Source organism: Meleagris gallopavo, chromosome 14 (genome assembly GCF_000146605.3).
Source record: "Meleagris gallopavo isolate NT-WF06-2002-E0010 breed Aviagen turkey brand Nicholas breeding stock chromosome 14, Turkey_5.1, whole genome shotgun sequence".
In the NCBI taxonomy this organism is placed as follows: Eukaryota; Metazoa; Chordata; class Aves; order Galliformes; family Phasianidae; genus Meleagris; species Meleagris gallopavo.
The window spans coordinates 8,149,666-8,174,056 of NC_015024.2; the positions used below are offsets into that span (position 1 = coordinate 8,149,666).

At 39.4% G+C, this 24,391-nt stretch overlaps 1 protein-coding gene across 1 annotated transcript in view; it reads right to left on the bottom strand.

Annotated features, from left to right (window-relative positions):
• ARHGEF3 (Rho guanine nucleotide exchange factor 3) overlaps positions 1–24,333 on the bottom strand; it is a 112,155-nt gene extending 87,822 nt beyond the window's left edge. Inside the window, exons 1-2 of the mRNA XM_010718488.3 lie at positions 24,159–24,333; positions 13,708–13,803 (exon numbers count right to left, since the gene is read on the bottom strand). Of these exons, the coding sequence (XP_010716790.1) occupies positions 13,708–13,796 (89 nt within the window). The 5' untranslated portion in view covers positions 13,797–13,803; positions 24,159–24,333. The remainder of the gene's footprint in view (positions 1–13,707; positions 13,804–24,158) is intronic.
• Positions 24,334–24,391: the final 58 nt, after the last annotated feature.

Genomic DNA, 24,391 nt, shown 5'->3' on the forward strand with positions numbered 1-24,391 from the left:
CATGAGAAAAAGTTTGAGATTTATTTCAAATCTGTCTTGAAATGAAATGCAGGAAAATCAATTAATTGTTCTATTGCAGAATCCATGATCAGAAAAACACTGGCTTGTGCCAGGTGAGCTGCAGATTAAACAAAAAAAACAATAAGGAGGGAAAATGTTTACATCACATAACATAAAGACCATGATAAATAAATACCTTTTTATCTCTGGATTCACCACATGATGACCAACAACTGTCAGATACCTTCATCTCCCACAGGAATTGATCAGGAAGATGATATTACACAGGCTGGCTAGCTATGGGACTGCTCCAGAAGTAGTGCCTGCTATTTTATGAGGAGAGGGAAATAGGTCTATGTAGGCTCAATTCTGCCTAACAGATCTTTCAAATTCTGTTGTATTAATAAATAATACAATACAAGGTTTCAGATGTGAATGTATCTAATTGAACTGCAGGAAAAAAAAAAAAGTTATAACAGTATATTTAAAGGATTCCTATTTAAAAAAAAAAATGGGGTGCAGTTTATGTTAAATCATCTGGTCACACACAACTTGTATCTCAATCTGTGAAACATAAAACATGACACAGTTTTCAAAATAGAGCCATCTTTATCATACCGTTCAGGAGGGAAGACAAACAAAAACTGAGAGCAGCCACTTGATAATGTAATTTCCCACGGTAAATGAGAGCTTTAGTGAAACAAAATTTCCTCCACAAAAAAGGTACAGCAGTAATTGAATCTCCTTTTTTAAACATAGCTTCAGAAGCCATGTGTTGAACTGTTACCTATCATCAGCACTCCAGAATTTGAAAGCCTACATCCATACATGTGTGCTGTGTGCACACATTTACAGATACACATGTAAAAAGTATTAGTGGGTACTCTGAAACATTTGTAGGTGTTCAATAACTCTCAACATTCTTATTTTACTCATGCATTACTTTTAAGCCTCTGTTCATAACTACATTAATGTGAACTATCGTGGTTAGTCCATGCCTTCTTTTCCACATCAGAAGAAACAAATCTATAGGTTTAGCTGGGGCTCTCCTTATGTAGTTTTAGGGGAATACAATGACTCTTTACAACAGAAAAGCTGTGTTTTGAATATAAGAGATTTGTAGATGACCAAAGGTATCCAGTTTGAAAGCGATGTACTCAAATGATCCTCTCTTACAACACTTATCTCTAGAAATGTTCAGGATCCATAGGAAAATCCAGCCCACTTAACCAACTCATATTCTCCAGCCTTTGCTCATTCCACAAAAAGGAAAGACTAAGTTAAAATAACTCTTTTGTTTCTGGTCCTTTGTTTCCTAATACTGCAGTGTTCAGATGTTACCACAGAGACATGGTATGTTTTAGGTGCAGACTTTATCACCAGCTCCCTCTATAGTCAGAGAGCAAACTAAAAATGTATAATCACTCAAAAACAAAAAAACAAAAAAAAAGGGTTGCCTTACTAGTGCAAGAGTATTTGCCAGATGCTCTACCATATTCCATGTTGAACAAGTATGTGAACTATGTGAACTAATAGAGACTGCTTATATGAACGAGTGGAGTCTCAGACAAAAGGAAATCATGAGGAAATCATGAACGAGGACAAGAAGCTCTAAGAGAGAAGCAAAGTGACAGAAAACAGATGGTTAGCAGTAGTGGATCACTGGGATTTTCTTTCTACATTTTAAAACACGTCACAGATACTAACACTCCCTATAGACAGGTGCATTGCACACCCACTCAGAGCCCAGCTGCTTCAAAACAGTTAAGAGAAATTCATACTATTCTACATTTGATAAGAAGAAACTCAATAAAATACCAACGTTTGCCTTTACAGATAACTTCTTTACCCTCCGTTAAAGAAATGACAGAAAATCCCCATGGTCAAAAAGGCAATATTGGTATAACTTGTAGGATACACAATAGCTACAAAAGCCTGGAAAACATCACCTAATTATCAGAGAAATGGTGTGTTTTGAAACACACTGGCACACCTGGGTGAAGAAAGTGCTAAGTAACTGCTCACAGTGAGTAAAGGTCCACAGAGGGCTAATTATTCCTGAAGTATTAATAGCAGTTAATTGAGATGGGGCAGATTAGCAGAAGAGAGAAGAAAAGAAGCAAAGAACCATCAACTTCATACATGTCTGATGAGGTCTTCCATGAGTACCACCAGTGCCATCTCTTTCATATCACATCCTGCAACCCTCAACAGAGCCAGGAAAACGTTGCCTCGTTCCTCCATTAGCTCAGACATAATATAACAAACAGCACTGACAGACTGTGTCCACCTGAGTGAGATCTTTAAAAACGAGCATTTTTCCTACAACATACATAGCATGTGCATCAGATATGGTGACATGCTACAGCACACAATGATGGGTTTAGGGGATGGTTTTGTGGAACACTGATAATGAAAAACCCACCATCTCAGTTATCTATTCTGCTACAACATGTAATTCTTTCTATATATATTTAAACATTTTTAGCTTATGGTACAAGTACCACATCATCACTTTAATTTAGCCATAATTAGATGCATTAAGACGACCTAAAAACATCACAACTATCATTGCTGTGGATTTGCTATTAAAACAAGTTATTTTTAACATTAATGAAATGTAATGAAGGAGAGGGGAAAAAATCTTTCTTTCTCTACTTTACCAACCATGTCTCACATATATAAGAGTTTGCCTTTGCAATATTTATTTTTGTAGTTTTTCAGATGGTACTAGAGAAGGAAAAGAAAACGCAGCAAGTGTATCTGAGTGGCATGAGCTTTGATAGCTGCGAAAGAAAAATCAAGGCTGATGGCAAATTTCACCTTTGGTATAAACTATGCTGATTAATTTATGTTCACACGACTGCCCTGAAGGTGTTCTCATCTGCTACAATCACAACTTCAGATTGCAAGTGACCAAAACATTGTTCAGGGATGCTGAGGCCTCCTTCCACAATGTTTATGAGTTATTTACACTGGTGATCCAAGTCTCATCACCATGCTTGTGTGCTATTTATCACCTGTCAGCACACATTCTTCTCATCCACAGAGGAAAAAAACATAACACGCCAAAATGGGACGCCCGGGTCCTTTACTTAAAACCACAGAGACTCAGCTTCTCAGTTAAGGGATTACTGTACCGACCAAAAGAGTGACTAACATTGAAAGCCCAAAGTGACTCTCACATTATTCAACTCTTTTTTTTCTAGATTTTACTGATATGCCCCATCTGTAAGGCATGAAGAAGAAACCAGTGGGCTGATCATTCTTTGTTAGTTCTTCCTTAAATCTAAGTAATCAAAATTATAGTTTTGCAATATTCTTTAACTCTAAAAACCAGCCATATTTTCAATCTCCTGATGCAGTGTTTGTGAACATTCCATTTACTTGTATGTCAGCATACAAAAGCTATGTCATTAGTCTACTCACTAGTATGCATTTATAAACAAAATACCACCGAGGGCAGCCCAAAGATGGCATTAGCTTTTACTTGACATTGAACTGGAACTAGCACAGGATTTCAGAAATGTTTGTTCTAATACTCCCAAAGCTAGCAGCAATACAAAGAATGACATAGCAATAAAAATATAACACAATCATAATTGAGCATGTAGCAAATGTTTCAAGAGATGTAATAGTAGACGCAATTTAAAGCATGACCTAGAAACAAAAGAACCACACATGCAAATGGTAGTTTTTTTCAGGAATCTGGTGATCATCATTCACCAAAAAAGAACAAATAAAGCCTCTGTAAAGAAAAAAAACACTAAGTACTACCTACAAACAACAACCTTAGCTATATCTCAGTGAAACTGCAGCTCTGCTTATATCTTTTTTCTAGCCTTAGAATAAATCTGGGGAGTTAGACACAGGACACAATAGCACAAACCACAACCTGACAAGTTCCCAGCACAGAGAGCTACTTGTCTGGTAAAGAAAACAGGCCTTCTCATCACTTTCAGATCAAGCCTGCCATCTTGTGGGATTCAGATTCCAGCCAGCAAACACGCTTAACCTTTCTTAAGACTGCAGTCAAGATTTTTTTAATCTCATCCACGATGAGGAAATAAAATCCGTAGTAAATTTTTTTGTTGTATTGTTGTTTGTTAAGACATGATGCCTGAGCATATGTTTAAATTTGCATTTGCCTCTGGAAAATATTTTCTTCCATTACAAAGCCCATTTCATGTCTGCATGAGACTTCAGTCAGCAGCTGGCAACTACTGTTCCAGTAAACATTTCAGCATTTCTCATCTCTCACCATTTCTGCTATATAGTGTGCTATAGAAGCTGATATGACTCATACTCAGTGCTCTCCTGGATAAAGATTCAATTCCTTCAAGTGACTGGCTCTCAAGCAGCAAGTCCCAGTGCAAATCATCCCTTCATAACAATTTTCAATTCTACTACTCCTTTTTTGAAAAGAAAAAGACATTAAATTAACCAGAGAAGTTCAGTCAGAAAGCAGTAATCTAAAAAAATTACTAAAACCAATAAAGAATGCTGGAAAATATTGGTCTGCTTTATTAAAATAGTTTGGCATCATTGTCAGATTACGTTAACTATCCTAAATACTCTTAGATTTTCCAAAAAGAGTATTCCCTGCCTACGCAATGAGATATTGCTAGATATCAGCTAATTCAGGGCCCCTCAAAATAAGATCAGATAAGATTTAACTACCTAAAGCGTTAATCTGCAATTTGTGAGACTTCCTTTTTGAAAACACTGTAACGTTGTATTCTCCGAACGTGTATGTGCCTCTCATAATCATTACCATCTGCAGCTGAACTGCACTTGACTAGAGCCATTTTAATTCAGTTCTTCAGGATGACTCATTTTTACTGACAGAACAAAGATATAGGAGAAACAGTGAAAGTTGTTAAACTTGTTTCTGTTCCTTGCTCTAATTCCCAGCATAATTCTTCCTCCATCAGCTAGCAGCTGGCAAAAGCTGTAGCAGAATTGTGATGATTTATGTCATTAAACCTTACTTCCCACAAAAGTTACAAGTCAGCTTGAGTACTTGACTTTCTTTAAGCTATAGTACGCAATAATTCATTCTGATTTTCATTAAAGGTGATGTGAAAGCAATCAGATGCACTAAGGTGAGTACCTAACACGCAGTATTTGCATACTACCTCATCGTGAAAATGCAGATTTTCAGCTGCTCACTAGCGTCTTCCTATCTTACTTCTATTTACACTGCAAGTCCCAGACATGTCAGTTCGAACGCCCTCTCAATCTCAGTTGAATCTGTTATTTCTATTTGGTTTTAAAGCAGATGATTTTTTAAGAAGTACTATGCTTCAAACATGGTTTTACACTACCTCAGAGTAACTGCTTCTGCTGTATGAAAGAACTTCCAAATTTTAAAGCTCAGCTGAAACAATAATCAGCAAAAATTAACATAACCCATATGTTCCTGGAGTGATCTGATACCTAGCCTCTGGACAGAGCTTCACTGTAGAACCATTTCTCCTAATTAAATAAAATCACATTAAAAGCTAACTGTGTAATTGTAAACCTGGTGGTCCTAAATAAATCAGTGACTAAAAATAGGCTTAGCTCAGCAACAGCTGTTAAGAACCTAGAGTTACAGAAGTGAGAAAAAGTGCTTGGCAACTGATATTGGAGCTCAGCCTTGGAAGGTGAAACTACTATGGATAGATGGAATGGAGAGCATCGCAACAGAGATACTAAACAAAAATCTACCTTCCATTCCCCTCCTCCCACTGTGCACACTTCTCTGTTTTAAATGCTAACCTGTATTTCTGGTCTTTAGCCACTGAGTATTTCCTTTATTTTCTCTGTGCTTTCATATTTCTATTTCCATCATCTCTGACATAAAATAAGGCCACGCTCCCTAAGAAAACACAGTGTTTGAGGTAGGACAACCAACTTCTTGGCTTTCAGCACTCTAGTCTTCTTCTCAGCAGAAAAGCTTTAAAGTTTCACTCTTCTTAAAAATTCACTCAGGTTAGTTTTGCAGTGAATTAGTCTTAGTGAAGTAAACAGAACTAAACAGCATTCACACTATTAAACAAAGTATGCATTCTCACTTTATCAATTTCATCTTTCTGTGACACGTTGTGTACAATACTTAAGAACTGACAACAACAATTCAATTCTAAGAAGAAAAATGTCTTTGAAGTGGGCATACATCATTCTTGTGCTGGCTTCACAAATCCTTATAGATTCATATTGCATTGAAGTCAAATTTGCATAACAAACCCATACTGAACCACTACACAAGCCCACCTCTTTCTTTTCATCACTTAGCTACATACTGCATGTATATCTTTGAAGCCAGAAATCTTTTTCTACTCTTTCAAAATAGTAATGCTAAACCTAAAGAACTCTTACAAATCCTAGGAAAAAAGCATACCAGGATATAGGTATGAAGCAGCACTGAAAATAAAGATCAGAAGGATGGTTTTATCCACTTAGCTCACCTTTTTTTTTCATTATGATTAATTACAGAAGTATGAAATCCAGTCAATTTCTTTGAGGTTTCTCTTTCCATAGAAGTTTTCTATCTTAGCAGAAAATCAGCAGCTTTGGCAAGAAGTTCTAGAAAAGTGACCAAACCCTGCAACTCCCCACTTTCTTGATCACTATTCTACTCCTTACTGCAGATTTTCACCCTCTGTGCTGAACAGCTACTTGTAGGGCTGTGCTACACAAAAATTGGCTTTCCCAAAGGGACATTTACTTTAATCAAAATTGTTTCCATTTAATTCACAGAACAGCTCAATACACTACTGGCACAACAAAGGTGATGGCAAATAATGGCATTATTAAATATTTTTCCACAGTACACCACATCCCTTGCCTAGAGAAACAGACAGACAAGCACCAAACAACCAAAAAACCAAGAAGAGCATTACTGTCTTCAACAATCATTTCTAACAGTAAGAAATACTATTCTTCTTTGCTGACAAAAGTTTGCATTTATTTTAACTCACACAAGCTTTTCTGGGTAACTACCACTAAGTTAAAAAATCATTACTAATTGCTCAGAGCAAAAATTCAGAATTACAAAAAGCATTAGGAACTGGGTCCCATTAAAATAATTTTTAAATGGTTTGGATTGTCAAGATGGAGAATTGGAATTTGGACTAAAATGACTATTTTTTTCCTATTGATGGGATATCTGGCAGGCCTCAGCGATTGCTTCAAAAATTCATCCCAATAGTCAACATGAAAAGGGTCATATTTTCATATATAGATCCCACATTCTGGATGATCACACTAGTTTAAAATAACATGACTCGAGAGAATAAGTAACAAGTAAATTCTTGGAAAACCTTCACGCTTGAAGAATTTGTAGCCTTGGATGACTTACCCAAAATCATAGACAGAAGGCCATTGCTGGTTTTGATTTGTTTTGTTTTCCTTTTTACAAATAAAACACAGGAGAACTGAGTAAGAACTCAGACCACTGAAAAAGAAAATGGAAAACACCCAAAATACTTCTTTTCTGGAATACAGAACAGAACACAACATTTTCCTGCCTACTTGTTTCTGGCAAATGCTGATGGCCTTATTATCAAATGCAACAGCACACAGTTGACTAAAGGAGCAAATTACATAAATGAGATTTGATTGGGAGCAAGGCATAGATCCCCTGCTGCATTCAGCACTCCTCCATTGAGAGTTGGTCTAGTTTTAAGAACTGCAGAAGCCAGGTGGGTACAAAAAACCAGGCAGCTCATAAATCCCTGAGCCTCTGGACTTCCATGATGTGCTTCCCTCTTTCTGGCCTTGAAAACACAACCACAGCAAATGGACAGAATTTTAGTATCCCAAAGACAGCGCCATGAAAAACGATCATTTTCCCTCTCCATGTCCTTTTCTCTCTTTCCTTAAATAGCAGTACAATGTGTTGTAACAGTATCTAGCCCTCAGGCAGACAGTGCTGTGCTGAAAGGACTGCTCTGTCCAAAACTGTGACTTCGACATGAGTATATGGCCACATGTAGGCAGACAGCTGGCCGTACCTCCCAGCAGGGCTGCACAGCCACTGAGTGACACAAGGCAGTGACACGCACCACATCAGCTGCTGCTGGAGAAGGGTGCCATGCATACTGCTTAAGACAGTAGGATTTTCTCTTTCAATGGATGCAGTTATGGAGCTGGTTTTACCATCAGTCTTTGTAATACCCAAGTTCAGTGCATAGGTTTTTTTCCTTCTTAGTATACAGACTAGACTTTCAGTAGCAGTTTGCCCAAAAGTCACCAAAACTAATAGTTGCAAATTGTCAAGAATTTCTCTACAGTTAACTTATCAGAAAGCAAACTATACTTCTATACAAGTTTAAAGACAACATATGACTGTAATTCAAACCCCTGATGAAACACACCCCACTTCATAAAGGACAGAGATTCCAAGTTCAAATTGGCATATAAAATATTTAGCACTTATTTGCACACCAATAGTATCTCAGCCAAGACTAGCACCAGTATCTCTGTATCCAAAAAGAAATACGAAACAGAGAATCACAGAATCATAGAACGGCTTGGGCTGGAAGGGACCTCAAGGATCATAAAGCTCCAACCCACCTGCTGCAGGCAGGGCCACCAACCTCCGCATTTAACACTAGACCAGGCTGCCCAGAGCTCCATCCAACTTGGCCTTGAACACCTCCAGGGATGGGGCACCCACAACCAGAGAATTATAGGAACATAGGCATTACAGAAAAGCAACAACAACAAAACAAAAAACAACCAAAAGTTCGACAATTCAGTTAAAGTCAAGTCATCAATATACAGACTGTCAGAATGAACCAGAGGCCAAATATAACAATGGTAGCTTAGTTAGGTTCAAAGTCATAGATTTACTTATTCCAAGATTCATGAAAAAGGTCATTTTCAGAGAGATTTGCTCTAGAAATGATGATAACTGTCAGAGAAAAAGGCAACTGAGTAACTGGAAGAGTATTTGAAGACAGAGTAAGAAAAACAAGGCACCTCAAATTCTCCCCGTCTGGGAGAGATACAGAAACACACATTTCAGTTATTAATTTTAAACAGCTGAAATACTTTCTGACTTATTCCTATGTAAACAGATACAGAATTGACTACCAAGATTTCTTCCAGACTAGAGGAAACACATTATAAATCCACACACAATAACAAAAACTGGATATCTTCCAATTCCCCTGCACATTTGTTTTGAAAACAACATGCCAGCCAGCTAGCTTCGTACTAAGCAACATTAATTGACATAGTTCCCACTTGCTCTCTTATCTTTAGTTCCTTTCTTGCAATTTTCAACATAAAGAATCTGAGAATCTGCCAAATCAGTAGTTTCTAAAATTTCAAGGCTCTTGCGTCTTCATTTGCACAAACGTTGCTCCATGGTAGCTCACATAACAAATGGTCATAACATAAATAGTATCAGCTGGATTTCTCAGTATTTTTGCTTACCAAGAACTGCTGAATTTGGTTTATGCATGAACTCTGCTGTGGTGCCCTCCAGTTATCAGACATTTACAGCAGTCACACTATTCCTGCTAACAGCATTTTTTTGCTGCTGTAATCTTGATTACATTCGTTAGGGGGGAAGAAAGCCACAGAAGCAAATGAAGCATTGCAAGCTTGAGAATTCAATGAACCTTTATCTTGCAGTGGTACCACACAAAGCACGTGCAAAACACTGATGAAATGCAGTTGCAGAATTTATAAAGGAGTATACAACATAAAGGGGAAGAGAGATCATTGCAAAAATGATCACAATGGTTTAACGTGTTATTACCACTTACCCTCATGCAATTTTAATCTGCCACAATACATCAGCCTTGATAGCTCAAACTGCTACTAAAGGCTGCTCTGGTGCTCAATGACTTTGAAACAAATGAGGTAGCTTTTCCATTGCTTGCTCTCTTATGAACTTGGCAGTAATAACTGCAGAGAAATATAACACTTAAGCTAATCAAATGTAACTCTGTAGTCCTTCTGCAATTAGAATGCTTATTTCTACTCAATGAAAGCCTAATGCAAAATTTTGAAGAAACAGAAATATAACTTAGATTTTCCTTCTAAAAGCAGGCAACTGAATTGTTGAGCAGTTCAAAAATTTACATCAATCATTGGGGGGAAAAAAAAATCCAGGTTTTTCAACAGATTTCCCTTCCACTCTGTATCAGCCTTCAGCAAAATGTTGCTCAGGTGTCAGGTACAGCTGGCATTTTCAGAAGTTAGTTTTGTAGTTCAGATTCATGCCAACAAATTGCATCTAACCAGCTGTAAATCCAAGAGATTTACATCTATTGTACAAAGTTTAAAAGCAAAAACCTGTAAGCTCTAAATGGGAGCTGTTTTCTCATACGTTTCTGTAAATATTCCCCCCCTCAAAAAAAAACAAACCCAAAAGCTGCAAAAAGAAATGATGATCAGCCCTGAAGGATTGCTACTTGAAGGAAAGATGTTACACTCAACATACATTCCCACTGGAAATATCTTTTACTTGGCACTGCAGAGAAAGGAGGAGGAATGAAGAGAATTTTCAGCTGAGACACCAACAGAAGCAAGAACACAGAACGGACTGGAAAGTGGGCAGTGCTCTCATTGCCTCACAGCATTATGGGCAGCAGGCCGTGGTGGGCAAGGATAACATCTCCAATGGCCACAGCAACTCTTCTTTGCCAGAAGGAAAACCGGAACGTTTGTCTCTTTCACCTTCCTCTCTCCCTCCCCACAGTGATGAACCATTTAACACATATTTTTAACTCACAGTAGGAATTCAGTTTAATCCATAACGATTATTCTTACTTGCAGATAAGTATTTTTAGTTAGAACATGCAAATTTACAAGTAGGTATTTCTTGAATTCAAGCATCCCACAGTAACTGACTTCCTTACAAATTTGATTGTTTATTTTTCAGAAACTTTCCCATCACTTATCAGATTATATTCTTTTCTGACATCAGCTCTAAGGAAAGAAAGCAGATAAGGTTTCAGATGTATTCTTTATAGTCAGTAAAGTACTCACACCAAAGAATTCTCAACATCCATTATTATTCTTTGTGAGACTGAAGTTGAGTGGTTCCTTTTCACACTCCTTCCCAAGAACTAACAATTCTATCTAGCTAGTACCAACTATACTTCATCTTCTATTGTTTTACTATCCTCTATAAGTGGGGAGAAAAACATTTCATAAACTGTTATTTCCATTTTATAATTTATCCTCTAAACTATCTCCAGCATAAAAATGTCATGCTGAAAGAATTTATGGTAGCTTTATTTAAAACAGGATACCATACAGTAGGTAACTTAGAAGTATAGAACATTCACTGCCAGTCATTAAAACATCACCTTTGATTTATAAACAAAGCATAAATATATGAGAGATCCCAACCTTAGGGAATGGAACAAAATAAAAACAATTTATACCTACCACCTGAACAAATGCGCCCTGCTTTTAGTGAGCAAAGTATGTAATAAAATCCACACAACTTACATATCTTTGGTTACAGCACATAAGAAAACTTCACAGTATACCAACTTTACTGATAGTTCCGCCACAAATTTGTTGCATAATGTTTGTGTCCTTGAGGTAAGAGGATCTGCCTACTGGTCACATTTAAAAATAAAATAGCATTAAGTTTTTCACATTTTAGTGATAATTTATATGACAAAAAAAGACCTTTGTCTTCTGGCTGTGAGTGAGAACCAGTCAGCCAATTACTTCCTCTTTCCTTTGTTTCTAAGGTTCCCAAATACAAGGTCTTATACAAGATCAAAGCCATTACATGCATCATAAGTCAGGTTTAAATGCTAGAAGAGGCCTTTCCTGCGGCTTTTGCACTGCAAAGACTTCTGACTTGACTGAATAATTTAGACCATTTGAAGAATCAGAAAATGCAAAATAATAAATGCATGATGCAGTAATGATGCAAAACTTCTCCTCATTAGGCTGGTGAGAATAGCATTTATCCAGCTCTAATAGTAAAAAAATCTCCACAAGTAAAAAAAATTAGACATGTAAGATTTTTCAAAACTTCAGATGAGTTCCATGCAGCCATAGATGAAATTTTCACCATTATGCTTACTGCAAACAGTGAATGGCTGAGCAACAGAGTACAGAACCCAGGGCAGTGACATCCCGCGTTCTGTTACAGCCGGCACGCATCAGGCTGCTATTCAGCTTCCCAAGTCAAAAGCCTAACTAAACAAAATGCACAGATTGCAAACGTGATATTTTAACTAATAGGATTTTTCTTTACACGATGAGAAAGTACAAGTAGCATTGCTGGCTCATACATAGGTTGAAAAGTCTTTTTGGAATATATGAATCGTGCCTAAAGTTGGCTTTAATATTCTAAGCTCCTTGGAAATCACCAAAGGCCCCACAATTTACACTAGGTGATAACCTGGCTCTTTATACCACTCACATAACCTAACAGACACGTAAATTCTGCTATTTTGCATCTCTTTCTTTATGGTCAATTAAACATGTAACAAATCATACAATTCAATTACTTGAGATGCTCTAATACTTGGTAACATAAATTGTACTCTCCTGCTATTTTAGTCAACATTACTAAGAACTGCTATGAAGCATTACAAGGGAATGCCATGATGAAAATGAAATCCTACTGCTCAATACCACAAGTAGAATATAAAACAATAGGAGATAAAGGACAGTACATATCAAATCTCCACCCCCCAGCGCAGCACAGGGAAAAGCTCTCACGTTTTCCATATTCTTCTCCTTCACCTGAAAGTGTTTCTAACTTTGAGGATGTTCCAGGAATGGTAATAGAAGTGGGAAAAGTTCTAAAAACGTAATTACTTTCCAAGTGCTATGACTATGTGGTACCTGAGTACCACATCAAACAAACAAACAAACAAACAAGATTCTACATTATTTCTTGAAAGGCATCCAGCATGAAATACAAAATTAATTTGCTAGCATTTCTTTGCTTCATTAACAGAAAGAGCTTTTAATTAATATTTCTCAGACTAGAAAAATATATGGGCACCATGTTTTTTTTGTTGTATGAGTTTGCTATCTATGTGGTAAATAAGCAGTGTGACAAAATCCTAGCTCAGCCCAACAACAGCAAGTAAAATCAGCAGGCTCCCAATAAAGGGTTCCCAGTAACACAGCCAAAATAGCCTCAGTGCTTTCCCAGCACAGCTCTCTTCATGACAACATCAAACAAGGTGCTTAAAATTGCAGTCAGTGGCAGTTTTCACAAAGAAATTGTCCTGAAGTATGAGTTTACCACATCTACCACTGAACTTCACTGTTGCTCCTTCACTATAAATCTTTTTGATCAACAATAGAAACTATTGACATTTTAATGTCTCCTGGGCCACAACCTCAGGAAACCACAAGCCCGATTTCTAAACTGTACAGCACTTTGAGGGCTACTACTAATAGAGCATAAGCGTAACAACAGCATTGGGAGATTAAGACATTTGCCATATGTGAAAGATTCCACAAGCACAACTGGTGCCCTGTTGAAGTGAACAGGAGTTTTTCCATTGCCCATCCCCCTGACAGTCCCATGGTCATCTGCTAAGAATTCAAAAACAATAAGAGTTTCTTCCCCCTTTTTCCTTCTATTGTTAAATAATACAAAATAATCAATGTGAATATTTATAACACAAACAATTCTTTAACTTATTTTTTAAAACAAAATCCCTCAATATTACCATCCACTAACCTCTCAGAAAATGAGAAGTAAAGCTTCCTTACCAAACTTTTTCTTCTTCCATTCCTCCTCTGGCACACTGGTTTATTAAGGCAGGACTACTCATGGTAAGCGCAGAGCTTTCAGAATTCATTTTTTTTCTACAAAGGTACAACAAAAACAATCATTATTAAAACCTGAATGTAAGTGAAGAATGTGCATTTACTAATTCACTAGAAAACCCCAACCTTAGTACAAACACTTTTAAGACCAAATACACTGCTTTTTACTCACTTAAGTAAATCTCCTAAATCAAGGGGATTAATTGGATGAATACACTGAGAAGGATTTGGCAGTTTTGTGAACTTGCTAGTTATGCCAAACTCAACACTGATTGTCTTTTGTTTACTTTTCTGAACGGAGGCCAGCAGAGTTGATGTCAGCAAGCCCCTATCCAGGGCCATGCATAATGTCAGTTATGTTAATTGAGAGCAGCAGTCAGAGCTAGTGTTGTTGTAGAAGGATCCACACAACGCTGGGGAGAAAAAATGAATTGTGGATATTTAAAGATCCTTTGAGCATATTCTAATAACTTAAGATCCTTATTTCAGTAGCTAAAGATCATACCTCAGCTGATTTGCAGAAAATTACAATTCACTCATGGTTGAAGTGGCAAAAACAGCACAGATATTCAAATGCTGGAAACAGTAATTCCCAATCTACAGTGCTTCTAAGAGGTCTGTATGGCCAAACATGCTCTGATTAAATGACTCACGTGATAAGAACCAACCAATCTCTGGATAAACCAGATTAATTCCACATTGAGACACTGCTATGTTTTGGTAACAAGATCCACAACCTTAACAGAAATTCTTACACCTATCTATGTGGGTTTTTTGCTTTTAAAACAAAGAAAAAAAACAGGCTTCTTGAATTTGAGACTCCGAATTTGACTTCACACCTGGTCTCCGTTATGATTAAAAAAAAAACTTCACAGATTAACAGAGAACAAGTTAAACTGTGTATTAATTAATCTACTAGAACATAGCAAGCACAGCATGTTTTGTAGTTAAGATAGTAGAACTGCTGTAAGAAGGTATAAAGAAACATTAGAAAACTGTTTCAAGCTGCATGGAAACAGGGTCCACAGCCACAGCCAGCAAGGGATGACTACAGCACATGGCCCATCATGGGCACACAGGTTAGGCCAATCTTCACAAAACACACACTTGGAAATAAACATCAGCCTTTGTTTCAAAATTCTGACCAAGTAGGGCCATATAAGAGCCCCAACAAGCACGCTGCTGGAAAGAAGTCCCCCAAATCAGCAACCTCAATTCAGCCCTGACTGAAATATTAAATTCCATGCCTCTTTAGTCCTCAGCAATGCAGGAAGAAGGCAGTTGTTCTTATAGATAATCTGAAGGAACAATGCAGGAGTCTAGACTTAAGCATCTTCTGCAAAGTTCCTCTCTTTTAGGGAGCAATTTCATGCCAGTTATGCAGCAAGAGCATCATCTCCTCTTGTGGTCACCCAAGCTAATAAGACTAATAAGGTTAAGAGGAAGATTAAAAGTAATCCGTTCATTTGCAAACTTGGAAGCTGAAAGAATTGTTTCAAAACCACAAGGTTGCCATTCCAGAAAAATAATAAATAAAACACCCTGTACTGACAGTGGTGAGCTAGCAGCGTACCAGAAGTACAAGTGTTTAATCTATGACTAAGAAAGTATTTTCATCACTCCCTTCTCCACCCTTGAAAGCAAATGCTCCACACACAGCTCAGCATTGAGACTTCAGTGTTGAAACAGGAATCACAGCAGAGGACAGAAAAAATGATACAAGTTACTATGACTCCAACTACTCTCAGAACAACTGATAATAAAGGTTGACACACATCAAAGAGAAAACAAACGATACATGGAATAAACCCAGTTTGCTCCCTCACTTTCCACAAGGAAAATAAGGTACAGTAATACAGAGAAGAATAGATCTTGTCAAACTTCCCATGTCCCTCACATTCCCAGTCTAACATCTAAAATCATCAGTAACACTGTACAGCTTCAAGTCCAAATTCACTCTTCAGTTAAACACGTGAAGGAGAGGCCCAGCTGCTTCCCGGTACCAGGGCAGACGGACACCTTCCTCAGCTGCCACCAGCAGGAGGATGGGAAACATCACTGTGCCCAGCAGCCCCTCCTGCAGTGAGCAGCCAGGCACTGGCTCCCAGCACGAGACCCCTGCCCACTGCAGCAGAAACCACCAGCGTCCTCAGCACCTTCTGCCTGCACCAGCCAGCTCTTGCAAACCACACTTTCCTCCCTGCTGCCATGGGAGCTGGAGGAGCTTGTTACAGCCCCGGCACCGGGCACCTACTGGTACTGCCATGCAGCAGCACTTCTTCACACCTCAGAGGTCAACAGCCAGGAGTCAGACCGGCTTCTGCAAAATAATCAGCGATTCTTCGTGCTATGCTGAAACAGGCCCGCACAGGTCCTAGTTCAGCCTTTACCAGGAGCAGCAGCTAATTAAACAGCTGATCTCCACATCCCTGACAAGTTTATGGCCGTGTCGAATACCAGAAGTTTTTAGGTTCTAAGACAAATGGAAAACTAGCATTTATCTGCAATTTCCAAGGCCATAAGCATCAAATATCACTACTACTTCTCAGTCATTTCCACAAAGAATTCTCAGCCTGCAGGGTCTATCCTGACTTGTTGCTGTGCCAGGCACTACTCGGAGACCCTCTTGAGAAGAAATAACTATTTTTAAAATAAAAACACAATCTTTCTATTATAGGATATAGAAGAAAATATACTTCACAAAGCATCATGAATATTTAAATTTGAACCGCATAAGATAAAAGCTAATACTGACAAAATGGAATTTTGTTTAGGAGATACTGTTTTATTATTCAGTCAGAGCATTAAAAGTAAACCCAGAAATGAACTCCCACTAATAACATCCCAAAAAATTAAACTCAATTCAAGAAGCAAAAGAACAGAGTTAAGGAAAAAAAAAAGCAACAATACACTGTTCATAGGTGCTTCTTTCTGTATCACCATCCACCACTTGTTTGGACTTGCACTTTGTGGCACAGGCACTACACATGATGAAACTTGAAGAAGGAAAGTAAATCATCTTCCCCCTTCCTAACGTGAAGCCAGGTGCCAAAGCAAGTCAGTAAATATCAGTTTAAGAAACTCTGCTAAAGATGTGTTCTGTTTCTCTGTTTGCACACTGAGCATTGACTATTGCAGATAAGCCACGTGCACTTTAATTAAGTGCTGTCCTGGAGATCATACTCTGATTTAATAGGAGGAAGTGGGCAAAAGGCAATTCCAGGATGAAAACAAAGGAAAACAACGTCAAAGACTTCATTTATAGCAGCTATGTTTAACAGCACTGTCACTATCTTACTGAGGCAACAGCCTTGAAGAAACATCCATCCTGCCTGTCAAGGGATACCACAAATGTACCATACCAGAACACCCTGCAAGAAGCATGCAACCCCAAATTTTCCTAGAAGTTGTCTCCACAAAGAAAAGCATTTATCTTTCATGAAAAATCACCAGTTTGGAATGCCTGACACATTTGCAGTCCATCTGCCTTACAGTGGATTCTTATGATACGTAATTGCAGAGAAAAGTCTAGCAGAGGTAAGCCATTGGCTCAAGAGTGGAAAAGCATTACATTTAAATATACTTTCATGTTTATATTTAGATTTTATTCTGGAAATTCTGCAGTTTCCCTTAAATGGCCAAAAATAAGGGGGAAAAGAAAAAAGGGATCTGGTATAACACAATATACAAGCCTCCAATCCAAACATGTGCACAGATCAGCACTGCGGGATCATTTGAGCAGTAAAGATGAGAAGGTTCAACAAGTGCAGAAACCAAAACACTTCTTGGGCTCCAACTAGCCTGTAATGGGAGAAATAGCATTTAATCACTTCCCCCTACACAAAGCCCATTTTCCTTCTTTGCTTCTGTTACGAAGTGAATCGCTGACCCACAGGATAAAAGCCTTTTTGCACTCCCTGTTTGTACCTCTGGGCAAGTAAGACACAGCATGGTAGTTAAAAATTAAAGTATCCCTCAACTGCTATTCACTCCAGTTAAAGTGAAACTAACAAATATCTTCCAATAAAACCTGTTCCCACAGCTCCTTACCTCCACCTGAATGCTATCCTTGTTGATGCAGTATCTTGTTATAATTGGCTGATAAAAACTCCCTAAAAAGTTTCACTGAACCCTAAGGCAGGAACAGTGAGTGCTCCCTTTGAGGAGAAAGGTGACAGCAGCACAGTAATGTGCACCTACTGCAAAGAGGACTCAGCGTTACCGGCACTTTCTCAAACAGATTTCTTGAACAAGAGAGTACTAATTAGCTACTGTGCATCACAGCACCGTGAATTTTAAAGAGATGATGTTCCAATCCCTTAGAAAGCTGCACAGAGCTTTCATTTCTAGTAACAAGTGCATTTGCTGCCCTACTGTTTTTTTGCAAAGTCACATCTCCAGGCACACAGTATCACACCTCCGTAGCATCAGCTGCTAACCAGGAGATTGCCTCTGGCAAACAGCTCACTGAAGGGCTGACTGCAACTTCAAAATGAGCTTCATTATTCAACTGCATACCAACGAGTACCAAAATCAACCCTTTATGGTTGACTTTTCTGGTGTGTTCAAATACTGCCGTTGCCAAGAACTTGTTATCACTGAAGCACACTTCAGTAAAACCAGAGTGAGAACTCAAGAAGCACGTGAGCAGCGTTTCTCCTGCCTACAGCTGGGAGCAGCAGACTGAGAAACTTCCCATTGCAGAGCCACTCCAACCTGAGCCTAGCATACCTATCACATACACACACTGTGCTTATTTCATGTGCATTTTGACTTCGGCAAACACATCACACGCCATTACTTAGCTTTAAGACTTTAAAAACACACGTGATTCACTAAAGGAGGAGGTCTGGGAGGACCTTTTTGAAAACGTATTTTTAGAAGGCTTTTATTCCCCTCCTTGAAGCATCTTGTTAAATGCCATCCACTACTGTTCTCTTCAGAAGAGGAGATAAGTTTTATACAAAGATATTTGGAAGGTTTTATGTGGTGGAAGTAGCTCAGAGAACTGCACGCACTGCACGTAACTCTTCAGTCTGTATTTGGAGGTTCCATTAAAACTCTCCAAATGATAGAGAAGCTCTAACATAATGTAACTCTCCCCTGACTTGCAGCAAGCACTGAGTCTGGCTCCCTCCCCACATACCCACACTTGCTATAGGCAGGCAGACATTCTATTCAGTCTTACATAAAAGATAGCATTTACTTTTGAAACAGCATGAATGTTATATTTCTTCTCAGCACAAAGTCGACTGAAAAGTACAAGACAAAAACAATAAAAACACAAATTCACACCGGGCTGAAGCCAGAACGCAGATACAGACAGTGTTCTACGCTGCAGAAATAAAACCTACTGCAAGATGCTGTTCCCAACAGGACCAGTCCTTTATTTTACTAAGGTTTCGTTCTTTTCCCCCTCAAAAAAGCCAAAAGAAAAGGAAGATGTTTACAACCCATCTCAGATGACCTTCAAAGATGGAGAAATTTACCAATGATTTACCATCATTACCATCATTGAAAAGAGAAGGTTGCTACAACACAGATGTCTCTCAGAACTGTTAACATATGCTGATATATCGAGACACCAACACCAGAAAAACCAGGATCAGGTATGTGCACACAATGTTACATTCCCAAAATAGGAACACAGATTTTCCAGAGCTGGTTACTGCTGTGAAAAATACGTTATGGAAGAATTCAGGCTGCTGGTTTAATTTATTCTGCGTAGCAGCAGATTTTGCTAACAGTGCCTATCAGTGGGGAAAAAAAAGAGAAAAGCAAGGACTCACCCCATTCTGTCTGACCTGCAAAACCATCAAGAGCTGGGCCCTGAGAAACTTTAATAGCATGGAAGCACAGACGGAACACCTGAGAGCTTTGCTGTTAACTTTATGGATGGTAATTGATCGTTGTATCAATAAAGAAAAGGAATTCTTCAATGTTTCAGTGCTCAGTGTCTTTGTAACCCACAACTAAACCTCTCATATCTGTTCATGTAAAAACTCCAGCATGAAGAAATGTTCACAAAGATTGGAACAGAACATTCTCAACAGAAGATTTAAAATGCAGAAGGTGCACACAGAATTAAAAACCATACAAGCACTAAAGTTGGAAAGACCACTCAGACCACCTGGTCCAACCACCGACCCGCCACAAACACACGGCATCCTTCTGAGAAGAAACTTTTCTTAGTATCGTTTAGCAGAATTCACAGAGCACTAAGCGCTGCATTCTAGTGAACAGAGATCAAAGAATTTCATGTCATTGCTGTTACATATGTCATAGACAAAGAAGCTTGCTTCTCTGCAGACCAAAAGATCCAGATGTTCCTAACACTTCCAGCACCAGGCACTGAACAAAACAACCTATCCATTCCACCAACGAGCAAGAAGAATCCCCCATCACTATTTCTCTGCCCTTTTCCCCTTCCCTAGTTTTTTATTTCCCTTTCCCCTTTCCAAGTTTTTTTTTTAATTTCTTGTCAACAAAGCAAGCAAACAAAGCACAACATTGTCATTCTGCTGCAGATTTATTGCCAGTCTGTTTACAAAGAAAAAAGGGGCAAAAACTTGCACTGATTTGGTTCATATATTATGATTCCAAATGTGAATCCAACTACTTTCATGCTAAACTTTCTGCTCTGTGTTTCGCATTTGACACTATGCAGCAAAACAATGTTGAAAAGCTCTTTCCAAAGATTAGCAGTATTTATGTTCCCAATTCAATGACTCATGCAGCAAGCGACTTCTGAGATGAATTTAACTCTATCCACCTCAAACGTCTGAATTTGAGAGCAAACACAAAGTGCTTATTCAGAAGTCGCAACAATGACAAAGATTTTATCTATGACAATTATTTTATCTACTTATTTTTTTTAATCTGTGGACAAGCTATTCCCAGAAATAACTGTGTGATGTTCCTGTAAAGAATACATGTTACAAAGCCATACAGACAGCAAAACTATTTGTTTAGCTATAAACAAAGCTGAATAAATTTAAGGGACAATTTATTAAACAAAAAGAAAAGGAATTTTCTGAAGCTTGCATTGAAGGAAAGTATTTTTTCCCCATAGTAACAGCAGACTGAGAAAAAAAGAAAGAACACATTCAGTGTGCAGTGGCCCAGCGTCAAAGCAGCGCAACTGCTGCCACATGTTTTCATGTTCTTCTCTTCCTTTCAAAATATTACAGCCTCTCACAATAAAACGGTCTGTTCTCTTTTTTTTTTTTTTTAATTGAGAATAAAAGCTAAGTGAAACAGGATCAGAGTTGATATAAGCACAACTTCTTTTCCCTTTAATCAGAGTGATTGTTTCCAGGGAACTGTAACATGTTCAAATTTTATCTGCCGGGAAGGGTGTCAGGTCTTCTCCCTAACATTAAAACTCTCATCTTGTCAGCCTATTATCTTAATAATCATGATTGTCTAATTCAAGATTGCTGCACAGTTCCACGTCACTGAAGTTTGTCAAGTTGATTTGCTTTCTTTTTTTTTACTATTTATTAAATTTATTAACATCAGGCAAAAGCTGTACTGCACTAAAATTACTTTTTCAGCCTTTAGTGTTTTTCACCCAAGTTGCTAAGCATGCTTCATACTCAAAGCTACATGGGAGAGCTTGCAAGATTATCTTTCCACATAGTAATCAACTTGCTTGAGGGGATTTGTTCTAAGATATTAATTATGTACCTGTGGAGCATCGACAAGTAGCTAATTTTGATAGCAACTATTAATGCAGGCAAAATATTTCAAGGCTTAGACTCAGACAAGAACTTTGCTATCCACACACATTACCAGGTTCAGGATGCACCCAGCAGAGGCTGATGGCTCTAAGTGCTGGGCTGTGGGCAATCCACACGTGCCTCTCACCTCTCCCAGCTACAGGGCAGGATCCTTCAGTTAAGGCCATATACAGGCAGAAGCTGCCAGTCACCCTTAACACATGCACTGCCCAAACAATTGGTCTTTGTCATCTTCAGAACAAAGGTGACAGTCAAGACAGAACCTTCTGGGACAATACTAACTGGACACATTGAAATAGTTGAAATAAAAGCAGTAGAATTCTGACATGCTAGAGATAAACACAATGGGTGTGCTCTTCTCCGAGTTATTTTTTTTCTCCTGAAAATTTATTGTAGGCAAATGCTGAAGTGTTAAAAGTAAATAGATGTACAAGAAGAATGCCTGAGAGATGATACCAGCACAGCAGCTGCTCTTGGCTCTGCTGAAACCACACAAGTCCTGATAAAGACTGCCAGCTTTCCAAGTTTCTGCAAGCTTTGGTGGTACAAAAGCCGGCAAACCTTTGTGAAGGCAAGTTGTACCACACACTGATTTCACGTGCAGAGCTACAAAGCCACGGCATGGCTGTGAGGACAGTTAATCCTATGTAGAAAGGAGAATGAATAACAGCACAGGGCGCCTTACCATGTACGTAAAGTTTCTGTTTGTATTTGTAACAGCTGGATGTGAAAAGCAAAAGCCAGTCTTTTAATGGAAAGAACATGAAGCTTGTTACTCAGTTTAATAATTTGGGAGGAGATGGCTGGATGTCAGTCACTACAGGCCATGCCTTCAAGGGCCTCCTCCAGCAGCAGCCTGTATGAGGCACGAACCACTTCCAGGTAACTCAGCCCTACTGCAGTGCACTCGCTCAGGTTTGGAAGCCCTAGGCTACCCATCATGCATGTGATAAGGAAAAATTAAATAACCTTGCATGTAGTGCTGTTTAGATGTTAACAGCCCGATGCACCAGCACACAACTGCTGCAGTGTTCACAGCTGGGTTCAGCACAGGATTCACCTGCGACTCAACTGCTGTTCACATTTCCAGTATATCACTTCATGTTGTTCACAGCTGTTAGTGCTTACAGTTCCACAGTTTATCACCTCATGTTCAGCCCTGGTTGACACTAGATGGGAAAACCTGGTGTTTGTTTTTACATCCTCTCTGTTACATTCAGGCCATCACAGCTACGTGCTACATAGCTATTTAGTACAGAATTCCAGCTATTACATTTGTTTTATTTTTTTAAGTGCACTACCATAGTAGTGGACCATAGATTACTGCAGTATACTTAGCAAGTCCTTTATTTTCCAGTCACATACATGACGAAGTTACAACAGCTCTCCATGCTCTGCCAGGCTTGCAGGCCATGGCCATTGTTTCATTCCTGACTCCGCAGACAGCTGAAATCCACAGCAGCCCTTACAGCTCGAGAGCTACCACTGACTGAAGAACCAAAGAGCTTTGTAGGAGCTGGATACATGGAGATCACCTTTTTCCAGCCAGTAAGCACAGATGCAAACATCAGAACATCAATACTTCTCTTTGTGCAGTGAATCCAAGTACTTTTGCCCGTTTCAACCTTTTCTTCCAACACAGTTCTGCTCTGAATTTTCCAAATTGACCATTCCAAAGGACCAGAACAACTCCTCAAAGTACAGAAGCTATGTCACACTTCAGTGAGCTTTCAATGTTTATATCCTCAAGAATTAATAAGTAACTAAATAAATAAAATGAAGAGACTGATACAACAAACAAATAAATTTGACAAGTCAACAGCATTCAACACCCCAAGTCCTGCAGCCCTCCGTTACGCACACCTGTAACTTCAAAGGGAACAAAGTGGCAGATCTGAAGTTATTTCTCAATTTGCACATGGCTTTTACCTGAGTGCGAGATGTCAGAATGATGCACGCACACAAAGTGCTCCATATGGATTCTGAATGCTTCTACTACATATTCTTCCACACAGCGCTCGTGTTTCTTCAGAGGAATTGCTCAAAAACTTAAACACCCACAGCGCGCAAATACAACCCTAGCATACCCAGAATTTAAGAGGTCAGTTGGCTTAAGTATCAGAAGACAAAGATCTAACACATGGAAAAAAAGCTCCTGTACCAATATTGAGAACTAATCCAGAGTTCAAACAAACAAAGTGAGCGCCAGCAGGTAGCACTCACTGGTGTCAGCTCGTGCACAGCCGGACAAAGCAGACTTGTTTAAGGACAGGCGGTGCGCTGCCCGCCCCGCAGCACGCGTGTTCCCCGCAGCTCGGGGCGGCGCCGGAACGGCCACGGTGCCCGGGGGCAGGGAGGGCAGGGCAGGGCAAAGCAAGGCAAGGCAAGGCGCGGGGGTCACCAGTCCGGACACCCTGCGAAGCGGTACGTGCGGCTCCGACAGGAAACTGAAAAGAGAATTCTGTTCGGAACAATAAAGCGTTTTGTTTGGTAGAATCGGGTAATAAATACTGACTTAAAACAGCGTGCCCGGCGGATTTATAAACATTTCAGAAAGTCAACGCCACGACGGGCCGAGCACGGTGACAAGAGCACGGTGACAGAGCACGGCACGGCCGCGCGCTCCCCGCAGCGGTTCCACGCGCCGCTCACCTCCCCGCTCCGAAAGCTGCCGCACCGCTATGGACGTTTTAACTCCGGCCGCTTCCTAGCCCCGGGGCTCCTCCTACGCCAAACCGAGTTCTGCGTGGACGCACGGCACCCGCCCGGCGACCGGCCGCGTTAGCAGAGCTCTGGCACGGCGCAAACGGATCCTCCGAGTGCCGGAGGATGAAGGAACGTCGTCTGCCCGTTGGCAAGCGTAGCGCCCAGCACGAGACCGCACG